Source organism: Letharia lupina (assembly GCF_014066315.1).
Source record: "Letharia lupina isolate WasteWater1 chromosome Unknown contig_3, whole genome shotgun sequence".
NCBI classification, from domain to species: Eukaryota; Fungi; Ascomycota; class Lecanoromycetes; order Lecanorales; family Parmeliaceae; genus Letharia; species Letharia lupina.
The window spans coordinates 884,025-903,261 of record NW_023502972.1 but is presented as its reverse complement, the minus strand read 5'-3'; the positions used below and the strand labels follow the sequence as shown (position 1 = coordinate 903,261).

Sequence of the window (19,237 nt, the reverse complement as noted above, 5' to 3'; positions counted from 1 at the left end):
GATAAATTAATAAAAAAAGAATAAAGTTAAATATAAATAAATATATTAAAGCGAAGTATAGATTATAAATCTTAATATTATTTAATAGCGAAAGAATTAATTCGCTATAAAATAGTTTAAATAGTAATTTCGAAATATATATTATCTCGAACTAGCTATTTTTAAAGATATAAAGAGAAATAGAAATCTAATTAAAAAAAGATTACTATATCTTCTATATTAGACTTATTAATATTATTAATACTTACTCTATTATAGTAATTATAATAAGATAAAAGAAAAGATATAAAAAATATATAAGAGAAGATAAAAGAGGTAATAAGAAAGTAATAATAAAAGAAGATATAGTAAAATAAGAGATAGAAGAAGAAGAGATAATAACGATTTTTTTACGAATAGATAGATCGATAAGATCTAAAAAACGATAAATTAGATTTTTCGATATTTTAATATCGTTAATAATAGAAGATTAATATTTTTTATTATTATTATATCTAGTTACTATAGAAGTTTAATGAAAAGTAAGTATTTTAATATTACGTCGGATTTATTAAATTTAAAAAAACTGCATTTCCTAGTAAAATGCGTTTCCTAGTGATAACAGGTATGTAGCAACAAAAGTCAGGCAGGTACTGCGGGGTATGCGTTAATAAAGCGGCAACCTCTGAGCGAGCCAAAGCTCGCCACCACACACAACTGCCACAAACTCTGGTGGCCAACGCGTTTGCAACGGCACAGAGCACCCACCATGCCCTTCGCCCAGCTGATCATCGGCCCCCCCGGCTCCGGCAAGTCCACCTACTGCGACGGCATGCAGCAATTCCTCTCCGCCATCGGCCGCAAATGCTCCGTCGTGAACCTCGACCCGGCCAACGATCGCACGTCCTACCCCTGCGCGCTCGACGTGCGGGACCTGGTCACGCTTGAAGAGGTCATGGCGGAGGAAGAGCTGGGGCCGAACGGGGGAGTGCTTTATGCGCTTGAGGAGCTCGAGCATAACGGAGATTGGTTGGACGAGGGCTTGAGGGGCCTTGGGGAGGATTATGTGCTGTTTGATTGTCCGGGCCAGGTGGAGCTCTTTACGCATCATTCGAGTTTGAGGAATCTTTTTTTTAGGATACAGAAGCTTGGGTATAGAGTCCGCTTTTCCCTGCAGCCTTTCTAGAGTGTCGATGCTCGAGCAGATGAAGCTGATGTGTTGGGGTGGCTTAGCTAGTAGCACTGCATCTGACTGATTCATACTGTCTCACACTGCCTTCGCTATATATCTCGACGCTCCTGCTTTCTCTGAGAGCCATGCTCCAGATGGACCTTCCACACCTTAACGTCATGACAAAAATCGACAAGCTCGCGAGCTATGGACCTCTTCCGTTTAACCTGGACTTCTACACAGAAGTCCAAGACCTCTCATACCTGCTCCCTCACCTAGCGAACGAGAACCCAGTGATGCGGCATCCTAAGTTCGAAGGTCTCAACAACGCAGTCGTCGAATTAGTGGAAGATTTCGGACTCGTAGGCTTCGAGACCTTGGCGGTCGAGGATAAGAAGAGCATGATGACGCTGCTGCAGGCCATTGATCGAGCTGGAGGATATGCATTTGGTGGTGCTGAAGGAGCGAACGATACGGTGTGGCAGGTTGCCATGAGGGAGGGGATGACTGGGATGACGATCCATGATGTGCAAGAGCGGTGGATTGATCGAAAGGAAGAATTTGATGAGTTGGAGGCGAAAGAGCGGGAGGAAGAGGCTAGGGCCCAGGAGACGCCGCCGTTGACTGAGGACGGTGGAGAGGAGGATAGTGATGTTGAAGAGATGGGTCCTGTCCCTGACAGCGGCGTGAAGGTGCTGCGGCGATCATGATGCTCAGTGTTGGTCTTTGCATAGCGATAGGCGTTGGTCCCCGAAAACAGCGTTTGATCATTTGGGTGTGCATGTCCCGAAGAAATCTCGGTTCCAGTCTGTTCTCTCGCAACTCGTTCAGCTTTCTCCGTCGGATCCCATTCCCATCTCATCATCCTCGTCTGAAACATCTGATCCAGCCGTCATATTTTTCCCACCCTGCAACACCTCTTCGTCATCTTTCCCCAGTATCCCCAAGAGCCCATCCGTACTCCCCTCACCGCTCTCCCTCTTCGCCCGCAGTATCGCAGCTCTAGCCCTCCTGATAGCTTCCTCCTCAGCCTTCTTGATCGTACCAGACACCCTGACCACCTGTATGGCGCAGGCTCTCGGTTGCCCCTGTTTAGACGTCTTTGTTAGCTGTGTCATGAAGGACAGAGCGGCCCACACGAGTCGGTAGTGTGCGCGAGAGCAGCGGACTATGGCGGTGGAGGTTGCGGGGGAGAGGTATTTGACTGGATTCAGCGTCAATAAAGGGTCCATCAATTGAGGGGGGTGGAATTTACCGTTTAGACTGCTAGATACGAGACCGAGCCCATAGTCTCCGTATAATAATAGGACCTGGTCTCTGATTGTCCGCGCGAGGAGCTGGGGTGTCAGGTCGTTGGGGCTTGGCCTGTGGAATTGGACGAGGTCTGGGAGTGCTTTTTCTGGGGATTTGGAGGGAATCTTTCCTTTCGGTGGATCTGCTGGGTCTGGGTAGAGAATATGGACGAGAAGGTAACGGTGTTTTATGCGGACCATGACTGGTAGGAGATTGAGATTTGAAAACCGTATGAGGCCTCGGGAGTCATGTGCTAGATTTGAGCGCCGGGTAGCCATGGCGGAAATTCTCGAAAATTGTAGGGTATTTGACTAGATTCATAACGCTATTGCTGCTGCTGCTCTCCCTCTCGTTGTCTCTCAGCCTGCTCTCCATCCTTCCTTGCCTTTATCAACCCCAGACCCACAAGATTTGCAAAATCCAAACCCACCTCACCAACCATTCCCGCATTCTCGATAGCCTTCCCCAAGCAATCGTTCCAATACGCGCAGCCAGCCCTCACACTGCCCAATTGCCTCTCTAGTAGCGCGTTAAACTCGTCCAACCTCTCCTTTGCCCACTGAACACAGCTGCTCATCATGACTGGCGGAAAACACAGCTGATAGGTTTTCACGGTGTTACGGATCAAAGAGAAGTAGACATAGGAGAGCTGGTTGATGTGCCGAGGTAAATCGCCTTCAAACATGATGCTGCGAGCGCGGATGTGGATGAGATCAGTGCGGGCAGCGAGATAGGTGGTGCGAGCAAGGGGGGTGAAGTTGAGACGGACGAGATAGGCGATGTTGGCTTGGGTTGCCGTCAACTGCGCGTGAGTGGCTGTGAGGCGGAGGGCAAGGATGTCTGTATCATATCAGTCTTCGTTTGTGGGATAAAGAACCCAAAAGTACTGACCTGCAAGCTTCCTAGCCCTTTCATCAACCTTGGTGCTGATAAGGTCTTGGGCTAACATGTTGCCCTTGAGACCTTTGGCTAGTTTCCTAAGTTTCTCAACATGCCGAACAGCGTCTTCGAATTTTTGCAAAGCCACCTCGCTGTCAAGCTCGTCGATCTGACCCTCGACCCACCGAAGGTTTTGGTGCTTTCCGTCCACATCGATTAGGATTTCGGGACGGTCTTTGGCGCCACTGAGTGATCTCAGCAGGTTTGTTTTGTTGGACAGGGCTGGGTCTCTGGTGGTCAGATAGTCTATAGTCTCCTTGCTCTTGTTGACGTTTTCTTCCATATCTGCTTGCAGGGCCCTCCGCAGCTCATCAACAGTCCTCCGGAAAGCCTGTAAAAGGTTCATCTTCTCCGTAGTCGATGACTTGTCGCTACGATACGTGAAGGACTCGTGGCCGTATCTAATGCTGATTGCGTTGGACATTGCACCTCGGTCGCCAATACCCGACGATCCAACAGATGCAAGGTCGACCATATCGATATCCTGCAGAGGCCAGCATTTGTCGGCAACTGTCCTTGAAGAGCTTTTTTGCCCGGCATCGCCAGTAGTCATAGCATTGGGATCTATTCGCCGCTTCCTCTTAGTTGCAACCATCAGATGGTCGTTCAGAAGAAAAATATGCGCATAACGCTTTGCTTTCCAAGTAGCAGCATCCAACTCCAGCCAAGTACTCTGCTCCAGAACCACGTGTCTGCCCGGTATAGCGGGCAGGAACTTCTGCGACCCCTCGACATTTTTCCACAGTGCATGCAATTGGGTATTCCACATCGCCTCCAGGTTTGCTACCGAGCTCCTGTTTGCCTGCTTGCGAGCTCTTGACCTTGCACCATCATCCGATACGGCGCGCGGTTCTGATGCTCCAGCATTCATTGAAGCTTGATTGAGAGAGGTCGTAAGCTCGGACATAAGGCCCCGAAGTGTCCGCATCTCCCCTTTAAGCTTTTCCGCCTCTTTAGAGATCTTGATAAACTGTGTTCGGTTTTGGTACACATTCTGCTGTAGATCGGTCGAGGTGCGATTTTTGAGCTTTCGAAGACTTGCTTGATAGTCTCGAAGCTCTTGATCAGAGGCGTCTGATAGCAAATTTGTAGAATAGCTCTCGATCTGCAGGTCAGGGTCCTTCAGGGCATTCGCATCTATTTGAAGCTGCTGATTCTGTCGTGCTGTTGATGGACGAGAGTCAGATTGGGCAAATTGGGCAGGCAGGGTCGGAATGGATGGGACAGGTGGCGCGTCAGCATTGCTGAAGTCTGGAAGATTGGTGAAGCGTGTTGAATATCTTCTCTTGACAAGGTCAGAAGTATTAGCTGTCGAGGTCTCGACTCTGCCGTTCACGTTTGGACGAGTAGGACCCCGGGAGACTTGGGGGATTGTCTGAATTGGACCAGATATCTGCTTCGGCACGGCTTGACGTGACTTCTTCTGGCGTAAGGAAAAGCCTTTCCCCTTGTCCTCCATAGCGCCCGAGCCTGCATCGCAATGCTAGAGGGAGATGCCAAGCGCAAGATGAAGCCTGGGCGAGATGTCGGGAGAATTTAGCGCCGTGTCTTGGCGGTAAAAGACTGCCACTTTCAGAGGAATAAGCACTTCTACTTCTTATATTGACCCTGAATAATTACATATCTGAAAAGCGTATTGAGTACTCAACTTTCTATTATATTGTTGTAGAACGATGAGTTATAAGGGTTCGAATTTTAGAAAGTGTATCAATGCTTCTCTATGACGGTCAAGTGGATCGCGTTCGACTGATCGTGAAAGTCCAAAGCGACTGCACGTCGAATCCTTTTCTTGTCGGCCTGATCATGCTTCCGAAGTGATCACGGCATTGCCCATTCCACTGCTAAAGCTATCTACTCAAGAACATCTTCCATGCCCGACAAAAGGAACGTTACTCTCGCGACCACCCATCCTAATACCCAATAACCATTTAAATTAAGCATGGACTAAGTTGTTGAACAATGAATGAAATAATGATGTTCATGGGACAACTAATAATAATCTACTCTGATTATCGAATAAAAATAAAATAAAGGGTTTACTCTTTAAACTAGTTGGAAGTCTTCGAGCGCTCGATCGCAGCCTTGGTCGCTTCATCAATGTCCTCCTGAGGCAAGTCGAGCAAACTATTAAGCGTGCCCTTGTTGTGCTCGAAGTCACCGCAACCGTCGGGATAGAAGACTCGGGTAATCATCATCTTGGCAAAACCAATGCGCTTGCCTTCCTGCATCTCCTTGATACCGCTGGAGTACCGCTCCTGAGCTGGCTCTTTTGTGATGGTCCAGTCGTTTTCCTTGGTACCAGTCACGCGAAGAGCGGACTCCAACATATCTTTCTGGCTGACGGTGAAGGACTTGACATAGACTACCTTGTTCTTGAAATTCTCAAGGCAGGCTTCTTTGTTCGAGCCTTCGGGCTTAATGGGCAGACTGAGAAGAGCGCCGACAGCACGACCAACCTAGCAAGAGTTAGTCGCTTGTCACAAAAGTGTTTGACAATTGTAGGCGTACCTGTGGCCGCGTTGAGGTAGAGATCTTGGTCTCACCCTCGTCGAAGAGAGTGACGATGCGGTTGGCAAAGTCGATACCAAAGCCCGCAGGAATAGCCAGACCCCACTCATACCAGAAGCCGGTAGATACAGCGATGTAAGAACTCTTGCCAAGATCTGCGATGGCCTTGCGAGTGTCCACTGCAAGCACAACAGTCTGTGGTCAGTGAGTGTCTTATATGGTGCATATACAATGAGATTGCTCACCCTTCGGCTGGAGAAGAAACACGTCTTTGACCATCGCCTCGTTCGCGGTGTCTGGGGACCATTCATTCGGCAGAATCCAGGCCACGCCAGCCTCACCGGCGGCGTTGATAAGCTGCATCTCGGTCTCTTTTGGAACGGAATTACTCAGTGTGATGACCAGCGCATCTTGGCCTCTGAGTGCCTCAACGAGTGTCTCCGGCTTATTGTAATCGACCTTCTTAAAAATCACGCCTTCTGGCAACTTGTTCTGGCTATCGACCCGTGTGATTGCCGTAATGGTGTGCTTGCCAGTCTTGAGCAGAGCTTCAGTCATGAAGCTGCCGCTGTTGCCACCAGCCTACCTTTGTTAGTCGAATATTTGCAGGCGGAGCAGTGGATAGCATGATATCACGCACGCCAACAATGGCAACCTTAATTATGTGGTTTGAGGTTGCCATGGAGAAGACTGGTCGAAGTTGCAGTTATGTGGTTTGAAGATCGACGACAAAACTAGACCAGATACTTTACGTGGTTGGCTTCAGTCTTATTAACGTAAGATTTGCAGACCTGTGCCAATTGCTCTGTTTATCTGTAAAATATGAAGGTATATGTATTCGGTTCCCACTGAGTATGGCGCCAACGTTACTTGGCTTTGCTCGGAGAAGCAAGCCACGTTAATCTCGTTTTTGTCTTGTCTTACCCGTATCTTGTCTTGTTTTGTCTTGAAGGAGAACGTCAGCTCGGCGACGCCAGATAAAGTGATGTAGCACCGACTACTAGTACACAAAACGACGGCAAGTTGAAGCTAGTTATCATTGAATAGCGCTTGCCCCGGGAACATTCTGATTATTGAAGGACAGGTATCTTATCAAACGTAAAAAGTGGGTGTTTTGATATGATACGGGAAGGACATTACGGAGCGAACAAACCAATTCGTAGGGCGGCGCTTACCCGAGACCCAGTCGGGGTAGATTTCTGTCTTCTTGGCGGTGTCGATCTGAGCTTACAAGAAATTTATGGCCGTTCAGAAAGATTGATATCAAACGTCCAGCTTCTCCCTGGTCAGAGAGACTACATGAAAAGAGAGGTCTCTGTGCTATCAATTGCTCTTACTTGTTCAAGACCTCCAGCATGTCTTCCTCTGTCCGGACATCTACGATTGTGATAGCTTCCGCTGGTGCTATCATAACCGGTTTCCTTGGTAAGTGATAGCACATGCTTATTCACATAGCATCTGCGGTAGCTAGTTGCTTTTTTATTTCCCGCCTTTCTCTCTTTACATATTGGCTGATGTTATTTATACACAGCATACGCGGTCTATTTTGATCATAAGCGGCGGTCAGATCCAGATTTTAGGAAAGCCCTTAAGAGAGAGTCGCGAAGGGAAGCACGAGCTGCAAAGGAAGAAGCAGAGGCACAAGGCGTACAGCAGAAGCAGATCATCGAAGATGCTGTGAGCGCGGCCAGAGAAGAGGGGTTTCCTACGGATGTGGAAGACAAGGAGGCATATTTCATGAACGAAGTCGGGCAAGGGGAAGTTCTCTGCCAGGACGGTACGTTCAGCGTTCAGCTATGGGTGAAGCTTTGCATGCTAAGACCGACTTCCAGGTTCCAAGCAAATCGAGGCAGCGCTCTGCTTCTACAAGGCTCTCAAGGTCTATCCTCAACCACGAGACCTTATCCATATCTACGACAAGACTGTCCCGAAGCCGGTCATCGACATATTAGCAGAGATGATTGCTTTGGATCCGACCATCAGCGTTGGTCCCTTTGGTGCGGGAGGCTCTGGCTCAGGACCTGGTTCCTCGACTGGGATTGACGACTGAGCTCCATTCCGTCAGCTACCTACATCCGCCTCTGATATCGTCTTCGACAGCATCTCTCCTCCAAGGCCGTTTTAGCGTGTCGGTCGGGTTCTTATATGAATGTATTACTCCATTGTACATAGTGCTGTGCATGCATGGTTCAAGCAGCGGCTCAAAGCCCCTTCTTTGTGCAAATAGACGGGGACGATTGGATGAGGTCAGGAGAGTACGGGGCTCTCAGTGAATTGGAGACTGCTTCTATAGGCGGCCTAACCTGACGAACTCCGTCTGACAAGGTATCCGAGGCCGGAAGATACGCGATAATAATGTAAGCGTGATTCAATTTTGGGTGCTGCAACTTGCAAGTGTGAAACGAAGGTTCATGTGAAACCGGTTGTAAGATTAGGCGCATTAAATGTCGTGTCGAATTGTCTTGGCCGGGGTGTGAGCTTGGTACTTGGGTAGGCGTGTCAGGAAGTTAAAAGGAGTTGGACCCGTGGTTTCGGGCTGGATGTGACCCGCAGGGGGCGCGCATATTGCATACTGCATTACTAGGTACAGTACCTATGCATAGGTACGAATTAGGGTATGGGTCTTTGTACCTTATTGCCTTCTTCCTGTCCCTTGACGACACCATTTCAATGTACACTCCATCTGAGAGACTGGAGCAACTGGATTGCTCTTGCCACAATCCTTCAACTTCACACCCTTTTACCGTCCTTTTGTCGGATTCCTCTCTTTCTCCATCATAACTGGTCCAATCAATTTCCAAACTTCCATTTTTCCCAACAGTAGACATTTAATACTCGCGCGGACACGAGACGGTCCCGTTCATACACCAGAGGATCTCCCGTTCGTACCAATAATGCTTCGAGTGAGACTACTGCCCCACAAAGCATCGTCTACCTCCCCACTGACTCAAACAGTTCCTCAATCCCATATGTGCAGGCCTCCTGCTCTGCGCAACCCTTACCTCAGCCGTACAGAACGTGAAGGTCCAAGGTGCAAACTTTGTCAACAATGTCACGAGCGATCGCTTTCAGATCGTTGGCGTAGCGTGCGTGGCACTATTCATTTTTTAAAGCTGGAAGAACACAATTGACACTCTTTCCAGCTACCAACCAGGCGGTTCCGACGCCTTCAGTGCCACATCTGACGCTGATCCTCTGAGCAATGGCACCAGTTGTCTCCGTGACGCTGCCCTCATGCAACAGCTCGGTATTAACACGATTCGAGTCTACAATGTTGATCCGACCTTGAACCATGATCTGTGCGCCTCCATCTTCAATGCTGTCGGCATTTACATGTTCATAGATGTCAATTCACCTCTGCCACTCCAGAGTTTGGATCCTGGGAACCTGGTTACCTCCTACAGCTCGACCTACTTGAACCACATTTTCAGTGTGGTGGAAGCCTTTGGGCAGTACCCAAACACTCTGGCTTTCATCTCAGCCAACGAAGTGATGAACACTATCGCCACTGGGCAGACTGCACCGCCATATATCCGAGCAGTGACCAGGGATCTCAAATATTATATCTCCAAACACATGAGTCGTCCAATACCTGTTGGCTATTCTGCGGCAGACGTTTCGGAGATCTTGACCGACTCCTGGAATTACCTTTCTTGCGATATCAACGGCCAGTCCTCCGATCTATCCCGCTCCGATTTCTTCGGCCTGAACTCCTATACTTGGTGTGGACCTACCAGCCTGACTGCAAATTACGATGCATCTGGCTATAACACCATCATCTCCACCTTTGGCAATACAAGCATTCCCGTGTTCTTCTCTGAGTACGGCTGCAACAAGGTGGAGCCTCGTGTCTTCGACGAAGTCCCCGTGCTCTACGGCAATATGACCTCCGTTATGAGTGGTGGTGTGGTCTACGAATACTATGAGGAGGACAACAATTATGGATTGGTATGGATTTACGACAATGGCACAGCTCAGCTACGAAATGACTACAATGCTCTTCAAACGCAGTACAACACTCTGGATGTCAAGGCTCTGCAGAGCATGGACTCTTCCGCTACAAGCGTCCAATCAGCGAATTGCAGTAGCAGTCTGATCTCCTCCAGCGGTTTCAATACCTCATGGACCCTTCCAGCTGTGCCCTCGGGTGGCCAAACGCTGATTGACAATGGCATCTCGAATCCGAATCAGGGCAAGCTCGTCAGCGTGACTACCACCACAGTGGCGGACACGGTATATGACGCAAATAGCAACGTAATCAAGAATCTGGCCATCAAGCCGCTCGCTGATGACGAGAGCAACACGCCAAATGGCAGCAATACCTCGGGCCAGTCTTCGTCGACAACAGCCGCAACTCCATCGCCTACAAAGAAAGGGGCCGCGGGTCGTAAGGAGATTGGGGTCTATGGACTTGTTGGGCTCCTGGCTCTGTCCTTTTTCTTTCAGCTATAGTGTTTTCTAATGGGGATTTCAGGGGTGGTCTTGGTACACAGCTAGGCTGAGAGCGCTCTTTAATATACACAGCGGAGGCGTGGATTACATGTTGTACAGCGGAGGCGTTGCGGATACACTGTAGGCTTCCGTGCTTCTTCGATTATTGTTTATTAGAATCCCGAAGAAGTATTCTTTAGCAACTCACTCCTCTTGCAGAGAAGCCAATTTTGAGAAATCAACGTCTAGGACAAACACGATAGCCATGGACTACCGGTGCAACCATTGACGGCCATCATGTCATCGCCTCCACCGCACAACAACCGCATCCCTCTCCACCCTCTCCATCTTCCCGACCAAAAAACCACCCCCCCACAGATCAGCCACCAGTGCCTCCCCCGAGGAGACGACACGTTCCGGACCCCCCGCATCCCAAAACCCATCGGGGGCCACGGGTCAACCTCACACCGAGTGACGCCCCCAACAACCCAATCCCACCGTCGCGTCACGTGTCCAAATTGTACGACCGTCCTCCGTGCCGGCTAGCTGTCTGGCTGTCTGGCTGTGGAAGACGGGGCATGCGTCTGATGGGATGGTTGGTTGGTTGGTTGCTTGCTTGCTTCGCTTGTTGACTGAAATGGACTGGTTGGTTGCTTGCTTGTTGACGGAATGGACTGGAATGGAATGGAATGGACCGGAGGCTCGTTCGGAGCTGCGCTTTTCGCATCTGCATACGTAGGGGTGAGTGAGTGGGTGTCTCGGGCATCGTCCCCGTTGCTGGCGGGTGTGACTTGATGGGCGGATGGTCACCGTGTGACCCCTGTGGAGAGATGACAAGCTGACAAGGAAAGGTGGAGGTTTCGAGATATTCACACCTCGTAGAGGTAAAAAAAAAGGGGGGGTAGATTTTGATGTCGAGCGGACAAGAAATCGTTGGTTTCAAGATATCGAGGTAGGATTCCCATAGTGCACAAATGGTTTCTTGAACTTTTATTGCATTGCTATCATACAAAAGGAGTAGTACAATCGGCCGTTAACTGGGGAGCTAAGCTCTACCACGGGGTATCACGTCATGAAGATATAGGAAAACACCCAGACAAACCCGCTATTAGAAGACAGCAAGAGGTTCAAAATCCCCGGAGAAACCGCCGTTCAGGAGCTCGGCAACAAGGCGGCGGCGTTGCAGGGGCATGTCCCCCGCAGAAACAGCCATGGGATCGACCCCAAGCACAACCATCTTTGCTGTCGTAACAGCAAACACCCCACAATCGTTAATGTTGTTCTGAGTCGGCCCCTTTCCACGGCCAGGGTATACCGGATCTTCGACAACAGTCCACTCCGAGTCAACATACGAACGGCCCAATTCCCCTTTCAACCACCCCTTTGTAGTATTCACCTTGTCCAAAGTGTCGCCATGCATAGAATCAAAGACTTCAATCGTCTTTCGTACCGGGGAGACTACCACTAGAGTCCAATGGCTCTTGCTTGGGTTGCACGGGATGAAAACATACTCGACGGTCTTCAAGTCGTTACCACCAATCTTGGCACGGGTAGACCACCTCTTGACGGCGTCGTAGCCACGCTCTTTTAGAGTCGTGTAAAAGAACGGATTGAAGGCATGCAGCCAAGGTTTTGCGCCGCGAGGGTGGCACATTCTCCGGTGGCCATGGTCGACGACTGCTTGTAGGTACCCGCTGATTATTTCATCATTCAGCCAACCGCTCGGGTGATCTCCTGTCCCAGGCTGAGGAAGTACCATTCCGAAGTCACGGCGCGTCAGAGCATTCCCAACACTTGTCATGGCAAGTTGCTCCCTCATACCCTTCGCCATGTTTATCCGGACCTTCTCATCCCATCCTGGTGGTAGTGACTGGATCACCTTCTCAATAGGAATGCGACGACCTCCAGTCTTCTTGCGCTCCTCCTCCTCCTTTGCCTTGATCCGCGCCTTCTCCTCAGCCTCCTCCTTGTGCTTGCGTGCCTTCTCTTCGGCTTCCTCCTTATCCTTGCGAGCCTTCTCTTCAGCTGCAATGGCGTCCCTTAGCTTCTGTGCTTGATCCTCCTTCTCGCGTCGGCGTAGCGAAGAACGACGGGTAGAGATTGTCAACTCTTCGAACTTTGGGGAGAGATGAGATGGTGGAGTCGATGGGTCTGCGGCGGCAGTCTTCGTAGGTGTCTCGACTGACTGAACGCTGGCCTCGTTGTCGCTCGACGAGTTAGAGCTGATATTCTGTTCCTCACCTGCGTTGTTGATTGCGTCCGTTTGCTCGGCTGTTGACGTAGTATTCAATACGTCGCTCTTATTGGATGAGATCGGGCTCATGCTCCAATCATCACCGGCACACGTTGGTGAATAGATTTGGTGTAGTGGATTCAATGCTACTTCCTCTGCCTCTTCCTGCATAGTTGGGCTGAGCTGAGGCGAGAAATCGCTGGGCACGCTACTCAGGATGCTGCTGTCCTCGCGGGAAGAAGCAGGACTGGGATGCGACATGGCCTCATGCTTTATAAATCGTTTGGTACCTGTGACAGGTCCGTGTTCAGGCCAAGTGACCTTCTTTGGTGTCTTTGGTACTTTGTGGATATTGGCATTGTCCATACGTTCGCGCAAAGGGGATCGCTTCTTTGGCTTGCCTTGAACACGCGCATAAAGTGACCGAATAGACCATTTCGACGACGACTCTGCAAGAGTCGTAGTCACCATGACCGATTGGCTCGAAAGGGGGCTTCTCGAGGGCACGGGTGTCGTGCCTTGTGCATGGTCTGAAACGTCGGGACCAGCCTCGTGTGTGTCAGTCATGGCATCAACTCCTACCTCCATGTGGGATTCGGCCAAAGGAGATCGTGGTGAACCGATCGATCCAATTGGGCTCATCCCAGGCTGCAGATGGATAGGAGATACGCCATCCAAAGGAGATCGCGGTGAGTCGATCAATCCAATGGAATTTGTCCCATGTGGGGAATTGATGGGCGTTACGTCGGCCAAAGGAGATCGTGGTGATTCGATCGATCCAGTGGTGATCGTTTCATGCTGCGAATTGATTGGTGATGCGTCGACTAAAGGAGATCGTGGTGAGTCGATCGATCCAGTGTTAGCCGTTCCAAGTGGCTGGTGTGGTATGTCAGAAGTTGCATCGGGCGAGTGGTTCAGTACATGGCCTGCCCTCGTAGGTGATACGTCCGCCAAAGGAGATCGATATAAGTCGTTCAATCCTATGGAAGTTGTCCCATGCGGCTGATGAAGAACATCTGTGGTAGCTCTGTGCAAATCCAAAGGAGATCGGTGTAAGTCGTTCGATCCAATGGAAGCCATGCCCTGAGGCTGGTAAAGAAGTCCGGGAGTCGATCCATCCACATCCATCGTTCCATCAGCTGCTCCTGTGTGTGATACGTTGGCCATAGGAGATCGACGTGAATCAATCAATCCAGTGGTAGTCGCTCCATGTTGCTGATGAGAAAACCTGGGAAAACCGTTCGCCAAAGGAGATCGCTGTGATTCGATCAATCCAGTGGCACTTGTCCCACGTTGCTGATGATGAGTTTTGGGAGATCCGTTCGCCGTAGGAGATCGGGTTGATTCGATCAATCCAGCGGGGTTCGGTCCTTGTGGCTGTTCAGGAACGTTGGTGGCGTGCCGTCGTATTTCTTTAGGAGGTGGATGGATAGCCTGGAATTCTCTGCAGACTTTAATTTGCCAATCGTCGAGGAGCTCGCCTTTATAGTTTCTGGGCCGGCTATCGACTTTCTGCAATGGGAGTTCAATGGTAACTTGCACGTCTGGTATATCAGATTCGTCGGAAGGTTCGCTGCGTGGTGTAGCCAATTCATCAACAGCTCGCTCTTCTGATATAGCCGATTCATCGGTATTTTGGATGTGCGGTTTAGCTGAATCATCGCTAGCTTGTGGCTCCGTCGTTGGCGATTCAGTTGAAGGGAGCCCGGGTGGTGATGGCGATTCTGGAAATGTTCCCGGGATGTGATATGGTGAGAAAGACGTTGTAACATTCGACTGAGAATATTCGTCCATCTCCATGTCTTCGAGCGCACCGGACATCAGGGGCTCGAAACAGGATTGATGAGTGACACCGGACATCAGGTGATCATCTTCAGGTGAGGAAACAAAAGCACCTGGGCCCTGGTGTTCAACACCGCCTGGTACGTAGTTGACAATGCATTCATGGTTGATCAATGCGGCTTCTTTGAGCGTAGCCGTTGGTCGTGCCCTTGGTGGAGTGACCGGTATGTGCGTACGGCCTCCTGGTGATGTAGGAGAGACGCGGCGGATGATGGGAGATCGGCGATGGTGAGGTGGGACGTGGTGGCGATGCCTTCGAGGAGGTGGAGAAGGAACAAATGCTTTCCGAGTGACTTCGACAAGGCGACGTTTGGCAGAATCGCCAACGCGAACAGCAACGGTGGCAGTGTGAACGTAAGCATCGCCCGCCAATTCGCAGCTGCTGAAGACAAGCAGCGCGACTCCGTAGATGATCCACTTGACCCACTCCGGAAGGTAGTAGCCAATGGGCTGTCGTGGCTGTCGCTGGATGATTGGTTGAAGGATGACATTGCCGTCGAAATCGGTAACATATCGAGCGGGGCGGCCGTTGAAGTCTATGAAAGGTTCCACCACTTCCGTGTGATTTCGAAGTGTGTCAGTGACTCGATAGCCTGAATAGTCTTCATTCGGGTGATATGGTTCGTTTGTATCATTGTAGGTATCGAAGGATCTCTTTCGCCATGGGCTTGAAGCTGGTTGGATGATGTGGAGTGAGGAGTCCTCTTCCCAGTCCATGCGATCGCTCCCTGGGCTGCTGTCCATGATGGACGATGGCCGATGACGCGGTGGGTTGAAATGTCGGATTGAAGAAGGTGCGATGAATGTATCATGCGCAATTGCTGAGGAAGGTGTGGTGCATCACATGTGATTGATGTGGATGATGGACGATGAGGAAGGAAGTGAGAGGAAAAGCCAAGGATTTGTTTTTGTTTTGACGGAGATTATTATTAGTACGAGTAAGGGTCATAAGAAGCTGGTAAAAAGGGCAGGAGCGTTCTTGGCAACTGCTTTGAACATTGCGACCTGGCACTGATGTCAAGTAAAGTATGAGAGAGTTTGAGAGGGATTAAGGTACAGTATTAAAGCAGCATACTTTTACCGCATACTTTTACTCTACGGCAAGTTTGAAGCTCAAAGACGTACTTTCCTTTAAACCTTTTTTTACCCGAACGGACACTAATGCAAGTGAACCTCCGAAGACCTCGTGTCACAGCCCACAATCGATCGGCAGCATTCCCGAAGAGCCGCAACTCAAACATGAAACAGTCCTAACTTACATGAGGTACCTAAATACCTACCTACCTCATGTACCTTACGCCTGCTGCAAGACATCAAGCTAGGAGCCTACCAAAGTGGGCAAGTTTCAGGGTTTGAGACCCAAAAAAACTTGCACATTTTGGACTCAATGTCAACAGCACATTCAAACATTAGATTCGGCTTGGCTTGCGATAAAGCAGCCTTCAAGAGGTTCCTAATGCTATATGTGCTCATGGATCCTTCCAAAATACAATCCAACTTCCGAAGCGCCTCCAACCGTCGTCGTAAAATGTCGTAAAAATCATGTTCATACAATCATGGAAGATACCATTACCGGTCCCTTTCAACCGCCAAACGTCAATATCATGGCCTCGCTCACAGCGCCAAGCTGCAATCATCTCGAAGAGTATGGCTTGTTCATGGCCGCGATCTCTCTCGCAATCGTCGCCCATTCCAGCTCTCGTTTGATTGGCTCGCCTCTTCTTTGCTGGCAGATTTCATCCCATTTCAGCAGCTCGTAAGCGAAACGTAGATGTGGCTGTATGATGACGTTCAGCCGTCGTGCGCGTACGTAGCAGTAGGCCCGTGGGAACGAAAGGCCGTGTGACGCCATCACCTCTGCTATGCAGATGGTTGCTGAGCGAGAGACGCCAACACGGCAATGGACAAGCGTTGCTGTTCCATCGCTCTTGCCTTTGGCTAATTTCGTCTGGTCAGCTTTGCTCAACCAGCGCATGGGACGGGAGAGCCTTCTTACCAATGAAATCCAGACACCGCTCAAAGTCCTTCATCAAAGGATCAACGCCATTATCTTGTACCCTGTCGATGAAGAGCAGACTCTTCTGCCCCCAAGCTTCGATCTGGGCTTTCGTCCAATTCGCAGGCTCCCCGACGCTCAGTACCCTTTTGATGCCCATCTCCTTCAACAGATCTGGATTATTGGCATGCCCCAGGTTTCCGAGGTACATGTAGGGGAGAATGCGACTCGGCAAGCTTCCATCTATGCGTGAAATCCATGCGGGCTCCTCCTGTGCGGCTTGAGAGCGATCTCTAGTCAGAGACAGCGTCGGGACAAGACGAGGTTGCAGTGAAGCCAACAAGGCAACATCGGATGGATAGGCAAAGAAGTTGCGCTTCTTCTCGCAGTGCAGACGTAGCCAAGCTTCATGCACAGCCACCTGCTCGGCATACATGAAGTATGCGAGACCAAGAAGCGTACTTTCTGTGTAGCCATCTGTGCAATGTATGAGAAACTTTCGAGGTTGAGGAAAGATCGGCTTCATTGGAATATCTCCATCTGAGTCATTCTCCTCATCTTCGCTGGCATCCGGCGTGTTGTTAGGGTTCGCGAGCTTGTAGATCCATTGGCACATGGTCTTCAGTGGGTCGGATCCCTTTTTGGTATGTGCTTGAGGCATGATACTCCCTGACGACGGATATTCGAGATGCTGTGGTACTGAGTAGCTCAGCTCCCCGATGCGCTTGAGCGTATGAGTATCTGGAGGCTGTGCTAGATCATTGGCTTCAACGAGTATGTCAAATGCAGGTTCATCATCGTTTTCTAATGGAGGGCAGAGCAACGAGTCTGGCGTTGGGCCTAGCCATACGTTTCTAGCAATTTCCGAAGCCTTCGACATGTTGCACATTTCTTGTCGCTCCCAATGAACTGGCAACTGTCAGATAATGGCCAAACAAGGCCATTTCAATACTTACAGAAGTCCATCACTTTGCCTGTCGTCTGTCCCTGGGAATCCACAGCCACGATATCCGGATAATTTTGCTCGACTTCTTCGAACGAACCTGCCAGTGGTCTTAGAAATAGTCTTGCTATTTGGTGATAGACTGAGACTCACTAGACATTATGAAAGTATTGAAAATTGGCACATGCTCATCTCCGCTTCCATTCTTCACTTGCCACGTACTTTGGGCTGTCGCGAAAACCTTCGCCAGATCGTGTATCTCTTCTGCTTCGGTCTCAGGGTCGCCGTATAATACGATATCTGACACGGTGGCCATCTTCGTTGCTTGTATTTGAAAGTTCCGGACCGAGAAACCATCCTTCGGGTCGACCTCGAGAAAGCTAGCATCTTTTCCGTTCTTGAGGTCCAATATCTCGTCCGCGCTGACCGCACCTTTCAGCCTTGCCTTTGTGAGCTCGCCCCCAACTTTGACGACTGTGATACCTCGAAAACATTGCGGTGTTTTCCGTAGAGCTTTACGACGGGCAATGAAGAAAGCCAGCTGAACCTGATTTTCGGCGTGCAAGCCATGAAGCCAGGGGAAGGCAAGCTTTGGATCCGGGAAAAGCTGCGTTGCTTGCTCGTTGATCGCTGCGGCTAAAGTAAAGGCATCAATGGAAAAGACTGGGGGTTTATCGATGATCTGAGGATAGGTGTCCGCGGGGTGAAGCAAGGAGAAAGTCTGTAGGCCTGAGTTTTTAGTTGGTGGAGAGGCAGGGGGTGAAGCCAGTTGCGATTTTCCGGGTGCTGGACCGGCAGGACAATAAGGAAGGTGTTTGTTCGGTATTGGAGTAGAGCCAGGTCGAGATGTGTCAAGACTCAGTGCCGATGTCTCAGGCGGAGGGGTCAAAGAAGCTCTCGATCCTGGCTGGTGGATGACTAGTGTCGACATCTTATGCTCTCATAGGTCACGAAAAGTCCGGGAGCGGGTTTGTGAGCCCTCTGGGGCTGTCGTGACCTCAAGCTCAGCGGTGGAACTTGAGCTCCTAGTCCCCCTGCTTATGGAGACTGGTAAATGCTGCAAAGCTCTAGGAATGAAGAGTCGGAGCTAGAGCGTAACTAATAGTAGCTGGCCCTGTCAGAGCATGAATGGGATGTTAGACAATGTACGTGGGCGTCGTGGTCAATGGAAAATTGAAGGTAAAGTATGTTGTGAGAACAAGGTCAAGAGGAAGTCGCTGGACTTTGAGCGTCAGCCGGACCCAATATTTATAATAACGGTACGAAAATATGCACTACGAATTGGTTGAGTGAAGGATACTTGTCGTACCTACCTGGCTCCTGAAATGGGCAGGGTAATTAGAAAGTATGGCATCATTCAAGGAATGTTACAGAAGCTAGATGATAAGAGAAGTGAAGACGCCAGGGTATTAATGGAGATGGAAAAGTGAGAGCAAACAGTAATGAGACAGTCAATTGAGCATAGATGAAAGGGAAATGTGATGGAGAAAGGTATCATAAAAAAGTTGCCAGCAAACGAGCAGGTCCGAGATATCGAAAAAGTGGGGCTGGCGGGGTCATCCTTAGCTCCCGTCGCCTAGTAGTAGCTGGGCCATCCTCATCCATGATCTCCAGGATGCATCATCGCAAAGTCAGGCAAGAAAGTCAGGTATTCAACGACGACTTGCAGGCGCACTGCTGCACTGGGACTCAATGCATACCGCTGAATGGTCCACGTTCCCTGCCTGTTTGACGCGTCCTTCACACTAAACCACGCTGATCCTCTGAAGCATGGCCAACCAATTCTTTGACGAGGCTGCATCGACCGATTTAGGCTCAAAGATTAGGCGTCTGTGGGACTTGGCTGCAGACAGACCACCCCCCCGCAGATACGAGGATTCGCTTATGATGGCGGTTGGTGTC

The 19,237-nt window shown here is 49.9% G+C and overlaps 8 protein-coding genes across 8 annotated transcripts; 3 read left to right on the top strand and 5 right to left on the bottom strand.

The window, feature by feature from the left end:
- Positions 1-748: 748 nt before the first annotated feature.
- Positions 749-1,860, top strand: HO133_007183 (uncharacterized protein; the record flags this gene model as incomplete). The annotated part of the gene is made up of 2 exons (XM_037298076.1): positions 749-1,138; positions 1,213-1,860. 2 exons carry the CDS (start codon positions 749-751, stop codon positions 1,858-1,860), a joined length of 1,038 nt encoding a protein of 345 aa, XP_037156711.1.
- A 117-nt stretch (positions 1,861-1,977) lies between these two features.
- HO133_007182 (uncharacterized protein) lies at positions 1,978-2,643 on the bottom strand (the record flags this gene model as incomplete). The annotated part of the gene is made up of 1 exon (XM_037298075.1): positions 1,978-2,643. One exon carries the CDS (start codon positions 2,641-2,643, stop codon positions 1,978-1,980), a length of 666 nt encoding a protein of 221 aa, XP_037156710.1.
- Positions 2,644-2,768: 125 nt separating this feature from the next.
- HO133_007181 (uncharacterized protein) lies at positions 2,769-4,841 on the bottom strand (the record flags this gene model as incomplete). The annotated part of the gene is made up of 2 exons (XM_037298074.1): positions 2,769-3,283; positions 3,335-4,841. 2 exons carry the CDS (start codon positions 4,839-4,841, stop codon positions 2,769-2,771), a joined length of 2,022 nt encoding a protein of 673 aa, XP_037156709.1.
- Positions 4,842-5,430: 589 nt separating this feature from the next.
- On the bottom strand, positions 5,431-6,572 carry HO133_007180 (uncharacterized protein; the record flags this gene model as incomplete). The annotated part of the gene is made up of 4 exons (XM_037298073.1): positions 5,431-5,838; positions 5,891-6,069; positions 6,136-6,472; positions 6,531-6,572. The coding sequence occupies 4 exons, from the start codon at positions 6,570-6,572 to the stop codon at positions 5,431-5,433; spliced, it is 966 nt and encodes a 321-aa protein (XP_037156708.1).
- A 673-nt stretch (positions 6,573-7,245) lies between these two features.
- Positions 7,246-7,940, top strand: HO133_007179 (uncharacterized protein; the record flags this gene model as incomplete). The annotated part of the gene is made up of 3 exons (XM_037298072.1): positions 7,246-7,315; positions 7,422-7,667; positions 7,723-7,940. 3 exons carry the CDS (start codon positions 7,246-7,248, stop codon positions 7,938-7,940), a joined length of 534 nt encoding a protein of 177 aa, XP_037156707.1.
- Positions 7,941-8,784: 844 nt separating this feature from the next.
- On the top strand, positions 8,785-10,342 carry HO133_007178 (uncharacterized protein; the record flags this gene model as incomplete). The annotated part of the gene is made up of 3 exons (XM_037298071.1): positions 8,785-8,793; positions 8,846-8,976; positions 9,034-10,342. The coding sequence occupies 3 exons, from the start codon at positions 8,785-8,787 to the stop codon at positions 10,340-10,342; spliced, it is 1,449 nt and encodes a 482-aa protein (XP_037156706.1).
- A 1,087-nt stretch (positions 10,343-11,429) lies between these two features.
- On the bottom strand, positions 11,430-15,140 carry HO133_007177 (uncharacterized protein; the record flags this gene model as incomplete). The annotated part of the gene is made up of 1 exon (XM_037298070.1): positions 11,430-15,140. The coding sequence occupies one exon, from the start codon at positions 15,138-15,140 to the stop codon at positions 11,430-11,432; it is 3,711 nt and encodes a 1,236-aa protein (XP_037156705.1).
- Positions 15,141-16,029: 889 nt separating this feature from the next.
- HO133_007176 (uncharacterized protein) lies at positions 16,030-18,266 on the bottom strand (the record flags this gene model as incomplete). Its single annotated transcript, XM_037298069.1, has 4 exons — positions 16,030-16,334; positions 16,393-17,301; positions 17,349-17,435; positions 17,489-18,266. The coding sequence occupies 4 exons, from the start codon at positions 18,264-18,266 to the stop codon at positions 16,030-16,032; spliced, it is 2,079 nt and encodes a 692-aa protein (XP_037156704.1).
- Between the last annotated feature and the right edge of the window lie 971 nt (positions 18,267-19,237).